The sequence below is a fragment of the Pipra filicauda genome, unplaced genomic scaffold (assembly GCF_003945595.2).
Source record: "Pipra filicauda isolate LSUMZ 115617 unplaced genomic scaffold, ASM394559v2 scaffold179_size1759329_pilon, whole genome shotgun sequence".
NCBI classification, from domain to species: Eukaryota; Metazoa; Chordata; class Aves; order Passeriformes; family Pipridae; genus Pipra; species Pipra filicauda.
Genome location: NW_024104286.1, coordinates 72,178 through 88,456, shown reverse-complemented (window position 1 = coordinate 88,456; position 16,279 = coordinate 72,178). Strand labels below are relative to the sequence as shown.

The window sequence follows — 16,279 nt, the reverse complement described above, 5'->3', positions numbered from 1 at the left end:
GCCTGGACGGGGCCGAGGACCAGTCTGGGCAACTCCATCTGCCCGAGGCTCTCCTTCCATCCATCTCCCTGCTTCCAGGTACCTGGCCGTGAGCATCCATCCCTCTCGCTGCCTTCCCCGGTCTCACTTCCAGGTCTGAGGTCGGTTTCGGGGGGAGGTGTCCGTGCGGGGGGGAAGGTAGGGAGGCGCAGCCTGGCATCGCCGCCGGGTGCCCCGGCGGGGCCAGGAGTGGGGCCCACCGGGATGGAGGAAGGCTGGAGCCACCGCCCCCGGTGGGGCCGGGGCAGAGGCCGGTGTCCCCGCCGCTCGGCCCCTGCCGTGCCCGGAGGCTCGGCCCGGAGAGGCTCCCCCGGCAGAGGTTCGGCCGCCCGGGCGGGCAGCGGCCGCTGGCGGCCGAGGCGCATCGGGCGCAGAAGTGGCTCCGGGATGTTCCCAGACGTGGGAGAGGCGCCCGCGCCTCCTTCCTCCGTCTTTCTTAACCGAGAGGCTCCCCCAGGTGCCAGGCTCGCCCAGCAGTTGCCTTTTGAAGCCTGTGTGACGCCGAGCAGTTACTGGCGCCGGTCGCCAGAAGGATAAAAGTTTCTTTAAAGTTGCAGGAGTTTCACAGAGAGTGGCGGAGGAGCGGTTTGTCCAGGAAGGGGCACAGCTTGTGGCTCAGGAGCCCTCCGCTGTGCGGTTTGGGAGGGGAAGGCACAGCCAAAGATTCTCACTTTGTTTGCCCCAGTCTTTAATGCCTTCTCCCCCCTGCCCTTTCTTCTATGGTTTGTTGTTGTTGTTGTTTTGTTGTTTTGGTTTTTTTTTTACCTCCGCAGTATGCGTGATTGGGGTTGTGACCTAAAGAGACTTCTTTTTTGGTGCCCTATATAGCTACACGGTATGGCCTGGTTCCTCATCGTGTGAAATCTTGTAGCTACCCTGGGTGTGCGCAATGGTGCAGTAAGGGCTTTAACAGGTACTAAAGCAGTGAGACAAAAGGCTGTAGTAGAAAACTGGGCTCGACTGCAGGTGTGGCACATTTTTCACTGCTTTATAAACACTTAATGTAACTTGGTATTTTCTGCTTGCTATGCCAGCCCTTGATTCCCGCATGATTTTAGGAATATCCGTCTGAATTTCTTAGAGCCATGCTCAAATATCTGACTGCGCTGTATTATCTGGCAAACTCTTTATTTTTTGGAATTGTTACTGATGGATTCTTGTTTCCTAATTTTATTCATAAGCACTTGGTCTCTATTCATGCCTGGTAACTCCAGAGTTATATCAGGAGTTGTTATACATGGTGTGTTTGAAATTTAAAGGTAGGCTACTGTTTGTGTGTGTATGCATTGTGTGCACAGGTTTGATGGGAATTTTTCTTTTTTTCTTCCTCTAATTCATTTATTTATTAATCAACCCTCCTTTTTTAACCTGTATAACATAGCAAATGCTTTGCAGTTGATTATCTCTTCTATTTTTTGCAAGTTGTGAAAAGTCTTTAAAAGGTTGGGCTTTGCTTACGTTCTTGACAGAAGATGCTCCTGTCATGCTTTAGGGATAGTACTCCCCAATTTAGTGTTCCCATTGGAACTTCAAACCAGGCTGCTGGTGTTGTCATGTGAGTGAGTTGACATGGCTTTCTCTGCTACGTGTCATAGAGTTTGCTGTGGAGCATCACTTAGCCAGCCCCTGGGAGCTCTCTCCAAGCCCCAAATGCTTCTGCATGGCTGGCAGTAGGGCCACCACTTCTGCACAGAGCAGAAGTCTGGGAAACAGGAGGTTCAGATGGGAGCCTGCACGGGAGGAGAGAGATGAAAGGACCAAGAAAGGGAACAGAACCTGAAAATTCCTGGGGGGTCCTCTGGAAAGGCTCTGACACAGTGCACTGGTTTCACTTCCCTGCTCTTTGCCTGCAGTGCAAGCTGGTGCTGTGAGGCTAAAGGAGAGGCTGGATGGAGCCAGCCTCCTCTAGTGGAGGTTCCTGGACGGATGTTCTGGAGTCCATCTCACCTTGTTATGAATTAGTCTACAAGATGGGGCAGTTGAAGGAAGGGGGAACTGATATAAACACTTATAGACCTACAAGAAGTCATAGAACTGATGACAACTAGAGACCTTGATGATGCTGCCCCTGATGGATGGAAGAGTCAAATTCATGAATAGCAGAGATGAACGCAGAGATCATAGAATCAACCGGGTTGGAAAAGATCTCTGAAATCATCAAGTACAGCCCTTGATCCAACACCACCATGGTTACTAGACCATGGCACTAAGTGCCACATCCAGTCTTATCTTAAAAACCTCCAGGGACAGAGAATCTACCACCTCCTTGGGCAGCCCATTCCAATGTCTGATTATTCTCTCTGTAAAACATTTTTTCCTAATATTCAACCTAAACCTCCCCTGGCACAGCTCAAGAGTGTGCCCTCTTGTCACACTGCTGGTTGCCTTGGAGAAGACACCAACCCCCACCTGGCTACAACCTCCTTTCAGGGAGTTGTAGAGAGTGATGAGGTCTCCCCTGAGCCTTCTCTTCTCCAGGCTAAACAACCCCAGCTCCCTCAGCCTCTGATATTTTCCTGTAACATAGCCCTCTCCCTTTCTTACAGAAAACTTGTGAAGGGTATGGTGGGTATCCTTCTGCAAGTATAACGAGGAACTTCATGTAGTGCCTAATCTGGAGGCTGGGTTACCATGTGGCAGGGAGCTGTGCTGTGTGGTTTTACAGCAAAACCCTTGGGCACAAGACATCACCTTGGAGTGCAGGAGCACAGTCACACCTCTGGCTTTCCCCTTCTGGAATTATATAAGATGCAAAGACATTTGGGTGGGGAGACTTCAGGCAAACCTGCCCCCTGCAGTGATTCCTCTCCTAATCCAGGTGGTGGGTTCGGTTTGCTTGTGGGCTGGGGCAAAGTGGTGGCATCTGCAGGTGTCTCCACACTGCCCTCTTGGTGGGGAAGGATCTGTTGTTGCTTGTGACTCCCCTGTGCCAGAGATGTGGATTCCCCATGGAGACAAGGGCAGGCAAGCAGGAGCCGAAGGTCCCATGGAGAGAAGTCCATCTGCTCTTGCTCCAGGGGATGCCAGAGTATCCTGGGAAAGAGGAGCATGTGGCACTGGGACCCTGAGGCAGTTGCCACAAGGTGGCACTGGCCTCTTGTCACCCAGCCTGGTGGCATCCAGCCGGCAGCTCCAGGGTGGGAGAACCCCTACCACAGGCTCTGGTCCAAATTTCACTGCAGGGATGGACAGGAGGAGCTGCCAATGGATCAGAAATCAGGTGGATAGTGATCACTGCAGAAGCTATGTCTTGCAGGAAGGATTTTCCCATTTAGAGTCTGCTGGATTAGGGAAAAGCATTCTTATGATATGCCACCCTTTCTCAGGGTTTTTCCCCTTAGGTCATAGCAGAAGAAGAGACTCCAGGCTCACCAGATTCATCCCTCTCTCCCAGAAGTGGGAAAAGCAAAAAGACCAGATCACCAGGGGGGATTTGGGGTGCCACACTCACCATCCAGCACCCATCCCATCCCAGGGCCCCACATCTTGCCCCTGGCATACGAGGCTGCTCCATGGCTTTTCTCATCGGAGAAGGACAAACATCACAGAGGTGGAAGAAACCCAAGAGTGGATTGTGTGTCTCTGTCCCCACCTGGCCCAGTTCCCCTGATTTATTTGCAGATAGGTTTATTTTCCTTTCCCAGCACTACAACTGAAAGACAAACACAATAAAGCTTCTCCAGCTACTTCCTGCTTGGGCCAGGTGCCGGAGGACAGTGGTTGCACCTGGACCCCAGAAAGCTCTGCTGGCTCAGGAATACCAGCGGGATCAGCCCCAAAGCAAGCTCCTCAAAACCCCTGCTTCAGGTTTTGTGCCCAAGCAGAGGGCATGGAAAATCAGGAATTAGTCACTGAGCTGCTGCCATATCAGTGCCTCTGGTGCCAAGGTTTCCAGCCCTTCCCCAAACATGCTCACATCTACTATCGTTTTTCGGTTTAGGGTTTGGCGCCACTGTTTGGGCTCAGGATTGCAGCCGTGTTTAACCTTGGAATGCCGGCAGAAAGGCCCCTGTGGGCCAGCTAATCTAGCTGCAATTAAAGACATTCATTATGCCATTACGAACAGGTTAAGACCTGTGGGAGACTGGGTCACCGGTGCTGCCCCACAGCCTGTTTTGAAGGACAGGGACATTCACTGTCCTGGACACCGGCCACTCCACAGGCCAGAGCCAAACCCAGCCAGCTTAATAGCAGAGTCAAAGCCAAGGAGCCAAGCAGGACCCAAGAACATCCCTTTCCCGTCCATCACTGCGCCCTGACCCTGTGGAAAACACATTTGGGACCTGCAGTACAAAAGGCCAAAGCTACAGCTGACAGCAGGAAGGAAGCAGGAAAAACTCCAGCATCACCGTCCGGAGCTCGGAGAGACCTTTGGAGATGCATGGAGCCACATGACTCCAGCCAGGCTCGGGCCATGCTCACAGTGTGCCCATGGCTCCAGCAACACTCTCCAGACAGCAGCAGAGACAAAGCAGCTCCTTGGGTAGTAGGGCTTGCTCTATCCTGAAGGAACTTTCCCATCATAGGGGCTGTGATGCCACCCAGGGATTGCCCTTGAATCCACCTTGGTAGCACACAGGGAGCAAGCCTAGCCATTCCAGCATCCCCCAGGCCCTGGTATGGAGTGGTGCCCCATGGACTGCCCCCAGTCAGAGAAGAAGCAAACACAACCACCCTGGAACCCGCCACCTCCTTTAATTCCCTACCAGAAAAGCAGGGCCTAGACCAGCTCAAAAATTACAAGGTTGCAGCACCAGAAAAGCCCGTGTCACACAGCTGGTAGGAGCCCATGGAGGTCAATGCTGGTTGATCCAGTAGGCATCAGAAAATGGGAAATTTTTCTCCCGGAAGATCCCTGCCAGCCTCAGCAGGTGGGAAAGGAGCTGCCTTTACCATCCCTGTCCCCATGGGGCTCAGTCAAGGTGGGTCTGCAGGACCAGGACATGCCTGTGGCTTGCATTCTGCCAGCTCCTGCCAGCCAGGAGCTGTATCCTGGTGAAGATATCCTGGTGCTGCTCACACCAGGGCTGAGCATCTCCACAGTGGGGGTTCCCAGGAGATTTGGGGCTGGCAACACTGCCACATCTCACAGACAGTGGGATGTGCAGAGCAACCTGACCCCAAACCCACTGGCTCTGTGGGGACAAGGCGTTAGGGCCAGGCTCAGATCATGGAGACCCTGTTCTTGATGTAGACGTGGTATGGGTCACTGCGCTTGTCCACCTTCCGGGAGCGGGTGTAGCCCAGGATGAGGCTGCCCACCGTGACAGCGAAGAGCGTCATGACGAAGAGGATGTACATGTAGGCGTTGTCGTTCCGGCCGGGATGGCCAAGGCTGGTGTTCTGTGTAGCAGCAGCAGTGGTGGCAGAATGGTCAGCGGGGCAGAGGATGACCCCGTGCAGTGTCTGGTTTAAGGCGTTAAGCATAGCCTGCAGGCTTTGGTGCCAGGTCTCTGTCTGGTTGTTCTCTTCCATGTCCTTCTCTAGGCTGCAGGAAAGGACAGGGAGACTCATAACAGGCTGCCCTCGTGGTGGGGCAGCTCCCAGGATGTCCTGCTGGATGAGACAATGACCCCAAAAATGATCCCTGAAGCACCTCCTGTGCAACAAAAACCCTTTGCATTCCTGGCAGCCCCTCTTTAAATTTCACTCCTTCTTCAGAGGGAATAAAGCTCCCAGGGCTCTGAGGCAGCTGCCTGACCCCCTCTCGTGTGTCCTGTGAGGACAATAGGACAAAGCTGATTCAGGTGGCCAGGACCGTTGGGTTCAAAGTCTGCTTTCCCTGGGAATGTGTGGGGATGGAAGGCACATATCCTGTACCCTTACAGGGTGCAGAGCTGGCACAGCTCCCCACACACCCCTGTAGATACATATCGAGGGGTCGCTGCCCTAAACCTCCCTTCCTAGGGGTCCCAGACCCCCTCTGACCCACCTCCCTTTTGGACATTGTGTCCCTCTGCCAGCACCCCCTGGACCTCCATATGCCCCCTCTGTGCCCTTGTGCACCTTCCCTTGCCTGGGCCAGGAAGGGACACCAGAACACAGTCCCCCACGTGTGCTGTCCTTTGGGACATGCTGGCCCTACAAACCACTGTCGCCCCCCCAGGTATCCACCCTTTTCCCTCCTGCTCCCAAGCACCAGCAGCTCTACCCCATGCACAGGCAGCTGATCCCCCCAAAAAAGGTCACCCCAAACTCAGCGTGCACCTCTCAGGATGAGACCCCAGTAGCGAAGAGGAGGCGGAAGGGGCTGAGCAGCCACGATGGGCTCAGATCCGGCTGCCTTCCTGACTTAGAGAAAAGTTTGAAGCAGGAGGAGGCTGAACTTGAAAGATTTAGGGCAAGACCTGCAGTAGGATACCTGCAGATGGGATGCAGCATGGGGGGACCCACCTTAGGGAAGGTGTGGGGCCAGGAAGGGGAACGGGGGCCAGGAAGTGGGAAGGGAAGATCGCACTCACCCGGGGTGCCCTCCCTGCCTGCGCTGCTGCCAGGCTGAGCCAGACTGAGCATCGCGGGCGGTGGGAAGGGATGCGGCCGGGCTGGGAGTGCCGCCAGTCTCCTCCCCTTCCCGGGCAGAGCCACCTGCCACAGCCACCCAGCCCCGCCACGGGCCACCAGCCTGTCCCCAACCCCAAGGGTCCTTCTACGTCCCAGCCAGATACTGGGGGCCTTATGGGGCCGGGAGAGCTGGATTCTGCATTTCCCCTCCGGCACACGCTGCCGGTCACGTTTTCCTGTCCCTCCTCATCCGTCTGTCCCCAAGCCCTGACACTGGCACCAAGCCTGCCTGGGCATGTTCTTCCCTGCTCGCCATTCCCTCCCAGAGCTGAGCCTGCTCCATGAAATGGGATTTTCCTCTTTTTCCAGCCCCATTGCTCCCAGCTGCACCCTTGGTCCACCCAAAACCCTGAGGGCAGATGCAGAGAAACCCCAAGGCTTGTGAGGAAGAAAGAAGGCCCACAGCAGTGGTGAGGGGCTGTGGGTGGGGGTCAGGTCTTGTTGGAGCAGGATGTGGGGACTTTAGTCTCAGGGGGCTTTCTTATCCCTGTCGATTAAAATCAGTTTATGATGCTGTGGTTGGGACAGCAATGTCAGAAGTGCCAACATGGACCCCAACAACATCTCCTCCAGCACAGACCCAGGGGCAGCAGGTCCCCATCACCCAGCCGGGATCCTGCGTGGTCCCACAGGGTCCATGACAGCCATAGTTTCTCTCCTCAGGCACCTTGACCCCTTTCCCTCCTCCTCCTGCTTTTCCCACTACATTCACATCACTCCAGTGGCCTTTTAACCACCATTTACAGCCATTTTCCACTCTCCCTGACCCCAGGGTGAGAATTTCTCTGTGCTCAAGGTGAGAAAAAGGTCATTATTCATAAAGTCTCAAGGTAAATAAACTAGCAAACGATTGGCAGCAAAAGTTCCCAGCAACTCTCTTTATATAAAATCTGCCTCTTTTTACCCATCAGCAAGGGAAGGATGCTCGACCCACCAGTTCCTGTTCCTCTGGTCCAGCTGGTGCATGAGTGTTCACCCAAATTTTGGATTTTTGCGGGGAGAGCAGCAGAAAAAAAAACACAAAAGCACCTATTTGGGTATTTCCCCAGCAAGTGACACAGGGATGGTCTCAGCTGAAGAATGGAGTCCCAGGGGCCTGGGGAGAACAGCCCCAGGGGAGGTTTGGATGTTTAAGCAGCAGCCTAAACCTCTGTGCCACCATCCAGGCAGAGTCTACAGGCAAAGGCACAAGAGCTCTTGTCTCACAACAAAGCCCCAGGTGGCTGCCACGATGTCCATCAGCCATGCCGTGGCTTTGCCAAAACACCAGGCCAAGGCACCACGACAGTCCTAATCCCCTGAAAAGTCCAAGGTGCAGTCAAACACCTCCTGGAAGGAGTCGAGGAAGGGCTCCAGGACATGGTCGACGGTGATGTGCCGCCCCAACTCGTGGCTCAGCGAGGTGACACCTTTCCCCTCCAGCCCGCAGGGGATGATGTGGTCAAACCAGGTGAGGTCAGTGCAGCAGTTCAGTGCCAGCCCATGCGATGTGATGTGGTTGCCACAGTGCACACCTGCAGGGGCCAAAAGCACCCACCCATCAGCACACCTGCAGGGGCCAAAAGCACCCACCCATCAGCACCCATCACCAGGGACGTCCCAGGGTGAGATATTTAGTGACTACACTGCCCAGGTCACTATAAATATCCTCCCCTCTACATTTTGTGCTCCCCAATTCTGCCAGGGAAAACCCCTAACCTAAAGGCTCCCCAATTTTGGAACAGATGGGGTGCATCCCCCAGCACCTCCCATTGCTGGAGTTTCCATGGGCTTGGACACAGGGCTGTGCTGCAAAGGGCGGGTCTGGCCTGCAGGACCCCAAACCCAGGTGGCAAAGCCCAGCTGGGGGTGCTGGGCTGCAGGAAGGAGTGCAGGATGTGGGGCTGTGGAGCAGGACGGGGAAGGGGGCAGGGACCAGGCTGCAGGCACCCAGCCATGGGTGTAAGGGCCTAATAAGTGCAGGGTGCAAGGTGGGGGCGCCTTCCCTGGGCACCTGTTCCAGTGTTCTGCCACCCTCCATGGAAAGAAGGTTTTCCTCATGCTGAGGTGCTGTGTTTCAGTTTATGGTCACTGCCCCTCGTCCTGTCACTGGGCACCACTGAACAGCGCCTGGCACTATCCTCTGACACCCCTTGGAGATATTTGTATGGACTGATGAGATCCCCTCTCAGTCTTGTCTTCTCCAAACTAACCAGGCCCAGATCCCAGAGTCTCTTTGTAAGAGAGATGTTCCAGTCCTTCAGTCATCTTCTTGGCTTCCACTGCACCCTCTCCAGTCGCATGTCTTTCTTGTACTGAGGAGCCCAGAACTGGATACAGATTTTTACTCCCAATATCCCATAACTGGGCACAGAAGGTATTTCTTCCCAATATCCCATCTAACCCTGCCCTCTGGCAGTGAGAAGCCATTCTCCCTTGTCCTGTCACTCCAGGCTCTTGTCCAAAGTCCCTCTCCTGCTCTCTCGAAGCCTCTTCAGGCACTGGAAGGAGCTTTAAGCTATCCCTGGAACATTCTCTTCTCCAGGCTGAACACCCCCATCTCTCAGCTTGTCTGCGGAGCAGAGGTGCACACGTGCACACCCGCTCCCTGCCCCGTGTCCCCGCTCACCGATGGCACACAACTTGCTGTCGCCCATCCAGACTCCGGTGAAGGGCGGCGGGAGGGCGCGGGCGGCTCCCAGGCCGAGCCGGCGGCAGAGCCGCAGCACCAGCGCCTCCAGCCCGGCCACGTACCCGCGGAGCGGGAGGCGGCGGCGGCGCAGGTCGAGCACGGGGAAGGCGAGGAGCTGCCCGGGGCCGTGGAACGTGATGTGGCCGCCGCGCCGCGCCGCCACCAGCCCCGCGCCCGTCCCCCGCAGCGCCGCCGCCGCCGCCGCGTCCGGCGCGCCCCGCAAGCCCCACGTGTACACGGGGTGCGCCGGCTCGCTCAGCACCACGCTCTCCGCGGGCACCGCGCCGCCACCGGGCAGCGCAGCCGGGCCCCGCACCGCGCCCTCCGCGGGCACCGCGCTGTCACCGCGCAAGGGAGCGGGGCCGCCCCGCCCCGCCCGGGCCCCAGCGGCGGCGGCCGGGCCCCGCGCCGCCCGCGCCGCCGCCACGCAGCGCTCCTGCACCCGCAGCGCCTCCGCGTACGGCACCGGCCCCAGCAGCAGCACCCGCACCGGGGCCCCGGACATGGCGACATAGGGACCGGCCCCCGCAGCCGCCGGGGCCGCCGGGAGCCGCCGGGCGGGGCGAGCGGACGGGAAGGAGAGGAAGGAGGGAGAGGAAGGAGGGAGGGAGAGAGGAAGGAGGGTGAGGAGGGGATGGGGGCATGGGCAGGGGGACAGGGACGGGCAGGCGGATGGGGACAGGCAGCGGGATGGGAACAGGAGGCGGGGTTGGGAGAAGAGGCGGGGATAGGACAGGAGTGTAGGCACAGGGACAGGCAAAGGGAGAGGCAGTGGGGATGGGGATGGGGGGTGGGGAACAGGAACAGGGATGGGAGAACAGGGCAGAGGAGACAGATGGATGGGGATAGGGGGTGGGGGATGGGGAAAGGATGGAGGACGGGAGTGCGGGGAGAGGGGACAGACATAGGAGACGGAGCAGAGATGGAGGATGAGAGAGTGGACAGGAAGGTGGAGGATGGTGGTTTGGGGTTGGAGAGTGAAACAGGGCCTGGGGACATGGGTCATGGTCTGAGAGAGGGTAGTGGGGGCCTGCAGTGGGGTATAGAAGACAGGGGAGAGAAGGCTGGGGACAGGGAGCTCGTGCCCAGGGACAGGGGTTAGAGATAGAGGACAGGGCCTGGGGAGGGGGGATAAGGCACAGGGTGAAGTTCAGGGGCCTGGGGGTGTCTGATAGGGCCCAGGGCTGCAGGAGGGCCACGGGGAGGAGAGAGGGCCCCTGTCACCATGGGGTGTGGGACATAGGGCATTAGGGTGGGGGATGGGGTGAGGGGGGCACAGCACAGCAGTGACAGGCAGGGAGTGATGGCAGGGCATAGGGACACGGTGTCCTGTTGGGGCTGGGCAATCACAGACCTGCTCAAAGTGGGATAAAATTAGGATTCGGGGCTAAAATCAGGATAGTTGTGGATGCCCCAACCCTGGCAGTGTTCAAGGTCAGGCTGGATTGAGCAACCAGGACTAGCGGAAGGTGTCCCTGCCTAAGGCAGGGGGGTGGGACTAGATCTTTATGGTCCCTTCCAGCCTTTAATATTCCATGATTCTGGGGTTGCACCTCAAGGTCATGGACTGTAAATGAAGTCCTTGTATTGCCAAGGTGCTGGTGTGAGATGCGTTTGGTCACCTGGGGACTGGGAAAAAGATAAAATGTTCTCGTCTAAGGTTTTTATTCCAGATGTAGAAAATACTCAAATCTGGTCGAACCGCTAATGAGTCAACCATTAAACCCTGAGCAAACTGTTCCCAGCCTGCAAAACTTCCACCTTATCAATGAGATTAAGCGTGTGAAAGTATGTTTTGATTTTATAGAGCAATCGACTGTGTTAATAAACTCTTGTTTTTATCAAAAAACTCGGCTGGTAATCTGCCCTTTGTCACCGTAGGTCTGTTGTCTGACAAGGTTAATTTCTCTGTTGCTGGCAAGGAAGGAAAAGTGTTCCCTGTGTGCAGTCATTTTCTTGATGAAAAGGGGGAAAAAATTGGGGGAAAAAGACAGCATAAACCTCACCAGGTGGTCATGTCAATGCATGGAGCAGCACCCACTTTGGGAATCGTACCCAGGGTAGGATCATCACCTCAAACAACCTCAGGAGAGCTGCTCTGGGTCTCTGCCCTTGGCAGGAGAGACTCATATTTTGCACCAACATTGTGTGTGTAGCGGGTTATTTCCTTTTTTTTATGATTAAGCCTCAACTTTTTGCCTGGAGATCAAAGCCAAGGGCTCTTCCTTTTTGGCTGGTTGCAGCACTGCCTGCGTAGGATGAGGAGGGTTGTGTGTCACAGGTCTGGGATCCTCGTAAACAAGACGACAGAGGGGAGTGTGGTTGTGTCACTCGGGTAATTACTGTCAGTATCCTGCTTTTGAAGCAGGGAGGAAATTTGTATGGAAGGGAACCACAGATGGATCACATTTTATCCTTCTGTCACAGTTTGAGTGGTTTTAAAGTGGGGTGGGGGTGGGTGTTTGTCTTCATATTATTTGCTGTTCTGTCATACCTTTTCCTTTGGATTCCTTAAACATTAGCCAACCCTCTTCAATCCTCACCAATTCCTTGGATTGAAGAGTTTTTCTGGCAGGGAAGCTTTTGAGCTAATGCAAATCAGGGCTTAATAGCAGGAAGGGGAGGGGAGGACAGAGGTGGTGGCTGTGAAACAGGTGCCTGGCAAGAGGGACTGTCAGAGCTCACAGGGAGCTGCAGACAGATGCAAAGGGCAACATCTTGGCTCCAGTGAAGTCTGGGACGAAATTCCTGTTGAGTTTGGCAAGGCAAGGATGTCACAGAGGGGTGACAAGAGCTGCATTGGCGTCACGGGCAGAGCTGGGAGTGGAGTGCCCAGACTAGTACAGTAGCCCCCTCCACACAAGTCTTTCAGCAAAATCTCTTTTTTCTTCCAAGGAAATTGTACTCGAGGGCTGCATGCACTGATTGCATGTACTAATGACACAAATTGTTGGAAATGGGCAGGAGTTCAATGGATGGGCTGGAGCCCGGCTGTGATATGGGCCCACAGGCTCAGGAGAAGCAACTTATCCCAAAGTAGCATCTCTGGTCGTGTTTCTGGAATCATCACTGCCTGCCTTCCTTCTCCCATAGGGCGGGAAGGAGCTCAGAAGTCACCCTTCACCCTGATGGAGTTTGATCCTGGCTGGTCGTTCCTGATATCCAGCTGGGTCTCCAAGACTTTGGGTGATGGAGGAGCCTCTTGGCTTGGTGCAAACGGAGGTGCTGCTGGGAAGCCTTAAGCTACGGATTGATTTTTCCTTGATCCAATGACACCAGGTCCTCATGTGATACCTTGGAAGCGTCAACCAACCTCCCTGCAGAGAATACCAGCATCAATCAAGTCCTGCAAGCACCAGCTACCAGCCCTGCAGTTATTTAGAAGGACATTTTCACTGCATGTTATTCCAGAAAAAACTTTTCCCTAGGGCTGTTGTGAGGGAATCTCTCGGGCTGAGATCCTCAGTTCATTTGGGCAGGATCTCGGTGGATGTGTCCCACTGACAGAACCACTTCTGCCCCTTCAAGCTATTCATTTACTCAAAGAAGCACGTTCCCAAAGCTGTGCCAGAGGGGAAGAAAAACAAGGAAACGCACGTGTCAGGCTGTGCCGAGTGCTGTGCACCACAGGGTGCATTAAGGAAGTACTTAAGGAAGCTCCTTGCTGGCCTAGGGAGACAGGTCAGAGCCCATGCGTGTTTCTGTGCTGATTGCACTTCTCCTGGCAGTCGTCATTTTTTGGCCCACCTTGTAGCCAACGTGGCAGGCTCCAAGCTCCTCCAAGCTTCCCCTGCCAGCAGGAGCTGTTTCCACTCACAGAGCTTGGATGCATTGTTTCTCCTGCATCAGTACTAGTGAAGATTCTCTCATCTCCAATTTGTCTCCAGCTGCTGGCCAGACCCCCTGCCAGAGGTCACCCTGCCAGGGGTCACCCTGCCCTCTGGACAACCAGCACAACTCCATAGACCAGCCAAAATCATCCCACTCGGGTTAAACACTCCTCACAGTGTTTTTAAGAAGGATCTGCTGGAAGAGCTCAGGGGAAGAATGGCTGGACTTTGGGGAGAGCAGCTCCAGAAGGGACACCAGAGGAATGTCCAGGTGCTGCCTCCGGGTCTGGGGCACCCAACATCAGAACAATGTGGAGCTGCTGGAGTGAGTCCAGAGGCCACGGAGATGCTCCAGGGGCTGAGGAGCCAGGCTGGGAGAGTTGGGGGTGTTCAGCCTGGAGGAGAGAAGGCTACGGGGAGGCCTTAGAGCACCTTCCAGTACCTAAAGGGGCTCCAAGAGAGCTGGAGAGGGACTTTGGACAAGGGCCTGGAGTAATAGGACAAGGGGAATGGCTTCCCACTGCCAGAGGGCAGGGTTAGATGGGATATTGGGAAGAAATTCATCCCTGTAAGGGTGGGGAGGCCCTGGCACAGGTTGCCCAGAGAAGCTGTGGCTGCCCCATCCCTGGAAGTGTTCAAGGCCACGTTGAATGGGGCTTGGAGCAATGTGGTCTAGTGGAAGGTGTCCCTACCCATTGCAGGGCATTTGGAACGGGATGATCCTTAATGTCCCTCCCAAACCAAACTATTCTGGGATTCTAATAACTTCTCCTTACATCCCGTTCGAAACTCCCTTATTTTAACTTATGCCCATATAGGTCCCTCAGAGTATAAAGCAGATATGAGTGACATCAGAACCAGATTCCATAGAATTTTAATAAAGAGGAAAGAAATCCTCAGCTAGAGGATTTTTACCTCTTATTCTTACCCTTAAAGCCAACCTGCAGTGTGCAGTACCAAGGCACACACTGTGCCCTGAGGGTGAAAAGTGTAATTTTACAGTTCTCAGCCACAATCACCCACGTCAGGAAACCCTCCAGAAAGCTCAAAGCAGGAAACATAAAGGAAGAAAGAACAAAAGATGAAAAGAGAGACTTTAAAAAAAAAAAAAAAAGATGAGTAATTCATTTAAGACCTGAACATGAGAAGGAAATGTCAAGCCAGGAGCAGAATGTCACAGTACAAGAATAACTACAGTGAAACAAAGAAAAAGAGACAACAAGAGTGTGAGAGAACAGGAGGAAGAGGATGTATATCATTTTCTTACCAGCAAAACAAGCACGGTGCCAGCTGAACAACGCCATTGTTGTGAGCTCTAGAGAAACACCCCAGCACTGCAGGGCCATGTGTGTCACGTGAGTTTATTTTAACACTTATTAAACGTGGGCAATTTCCTTATCTGACATTTGCCAGGTAAAAAAACTGTTGTGTTCAAGTGAGGATCTGCATCCGCCTGGAGTTCTCATGGAGTGAGTGACTTCGCCTAGGACAAGGGACGCTCCTGATAAATGTGGCTACTCTCAGGTGACATCACTGCCTGCACTCCCCTTGGGCCACCACAACCCCCTGCAGCACCTCAGGCTGGACACAGAGTGGCTGGAAAACTGGAAAAGTCCCTGGAGGTGCTGGTTAACAGCAGCTGAACACGAGCCCAGGTGTGTCCAGGTGGGCAAGAGGCCAAGGGCACCTGGGCACTGCTGAGGCATCTCCAGTCCTGGGGGCAGTTCTGGGCTCCTCATGGCAAGAAGGACATTGCAGGGCTGGAGTGTGTCCAGATAAGGGAATGGAGCTGGGGAAGGCGCTGGAGCACCAGGAGCGGCTGAGGGAGATGGGAGGGCTCAACCTGGAGAAGAGGAGGCTCAGGAGGCGCCAGGTGGGGCTCAGGAGAAGCCTTCCCCTGACAAGGCTTCTTGCTCTCTCCAACTCCCTGACAGGAGGGTGGAGCCAGGTGGGGGTCAGGCTCTGCTCCCAGGTGTGATAAACTGAGAAAATAATTCGAGCTGATTAAGAGGAAACAGTGTAAGCTCAATATGACCTGGAGAGAAAAGAAAAACAAGTCGTAAAACTTAATTGGGCCCCTATAAAGAGATAAAACAAGTTACCTCCCTTTTACCTTGTGTAGGATTTATAGTGAGACAATTTTGTTTAGTTAGATAGATAATAGGACCTTTCTTGAAATTTATAACTTTGTATAGATAGCAAGCAAACATCTGCTGAATGTCTGATTTGACAATATATTATGGATGCTTATAGATAACATTCTTGTTAAGAAAGCATCTGTTGAATATCTGACTTAACAATGTGTAATGTTTATGCTTAGGTATAATGAATATGCATGAAGTAGCGGGAATAAATGTAGAACAACTGTACTTTTTGGGTGTGACAGGCGTTGGGAGTTGTTGAACCCCTTCCCTGATCACCCAGCGCTGAATTTGCTTTTATCATATAATAAAATTCTGATTGGAAATTGCCCGATTGGGTTTCTATTTCTCACACAGGGAACAGCAACAGGACAAAAGGAAGCGGCCTCAAGCTGTGCCAGGAAAGGCTTACAGTGTCTTCATGGAAAGGGTTGTCCAGCCCTGGCACAGACAGCCCAGGGCAGTGGTGGAGTCCCCATCCCTGGATGGATTTGAAAGCCGTGTGGATGTGACACTTGGGGACATGGAGTGGTGGCCTTGGCAGTGCTGGGGGAACAGTTGGACTCCGTGATCTCAGGGGGCTTTTCCAACCCAAATGGTCCTGTGATGCCAGGATTCATTCCACCACTCCATCGACACTTCAAACCGGCACAAGCCTGGGGTGCTGACAGACACAGCCATGGCCCTCTCAGGCTGCTCGTTGTGGCAGCATGGAGCACACGGTGGGTGCTGGAAGCTGGCAGGGAAGAGCAGTAGGAGTTCTGGTCTGCACAAGCTGGAGAGCAACATATTCTCTCAGCATTTCCAGCAGGAGCGGCTCCAGGGCTGCCAGGCAAGTGTGGTGCCCAGCTGTCACCTGCTGACTCGGAGAGGGAATTGCATAAGCAGAAATTATTTTGGGAACGCGGCGCCCACGCCTCCACATGAGGCCGATGCATTCCCAGAGTCGCTGCTGTGTGGCCCCTCCCAAGCTCTGCTAAATCCGTGCCCCCTCTCGTCACTGCAGCAGGTCTTTGTCAGAGCTGCTGGTTCTTGCT

The 16,279-nt window shown here is 54.4% G+C and overlaps 2 protein-coding genes across 2 annotated transcripts; both read right to left on the bottom strand.

Annotated features, from left to right (window-relative positions):
• Positions 1-4,717: 4,717 nt before the first annotated feature.
• On the bottom strand, positions 4,718-6,472 carry KCNE3 (potassium voltage-gated channel subfamily E regulatory subunit 3). Its single transcript, XM_027744268.2, has one exon. It carries the CDS (start codon positions 5,551-5,553, stop codon positions 5,203-5,205), a length of 351 nt encoding a protein of 116 aa, XP_027600069.2. The 5' UTR covers positions 5,554-6,472; the 3' UTR covers positions 4,718-5,202.
• A 987-nt stretch (positions 6,473-7,459) lies between these two features.
• On the bottom strand, positions 7,460-9,907 carry LIPT2 (lipoyl(octanoyl) transferase 2). Its single transcript, XM_039379855.1, has 2 exons — positions 9,209-9,907; positions 7,460-8,114 (listed from the first exon to the last, which is right to left on the bottom strand). The coding sequence occupies exons 1-2, from the start codon at positions 9,774-9,776 to the stop codon at positions 7,891-7,893; spliced, it is 792 nt and encodes a 263-aa protein (XP_039235789.1). The 5' UTR covers positions 9,777-9,907; the 3' UTR covers positions 7,460-7,890.
• Between the last annotated feature and the right edge of the window lie 6,372 nt (positions 9,908-16,279).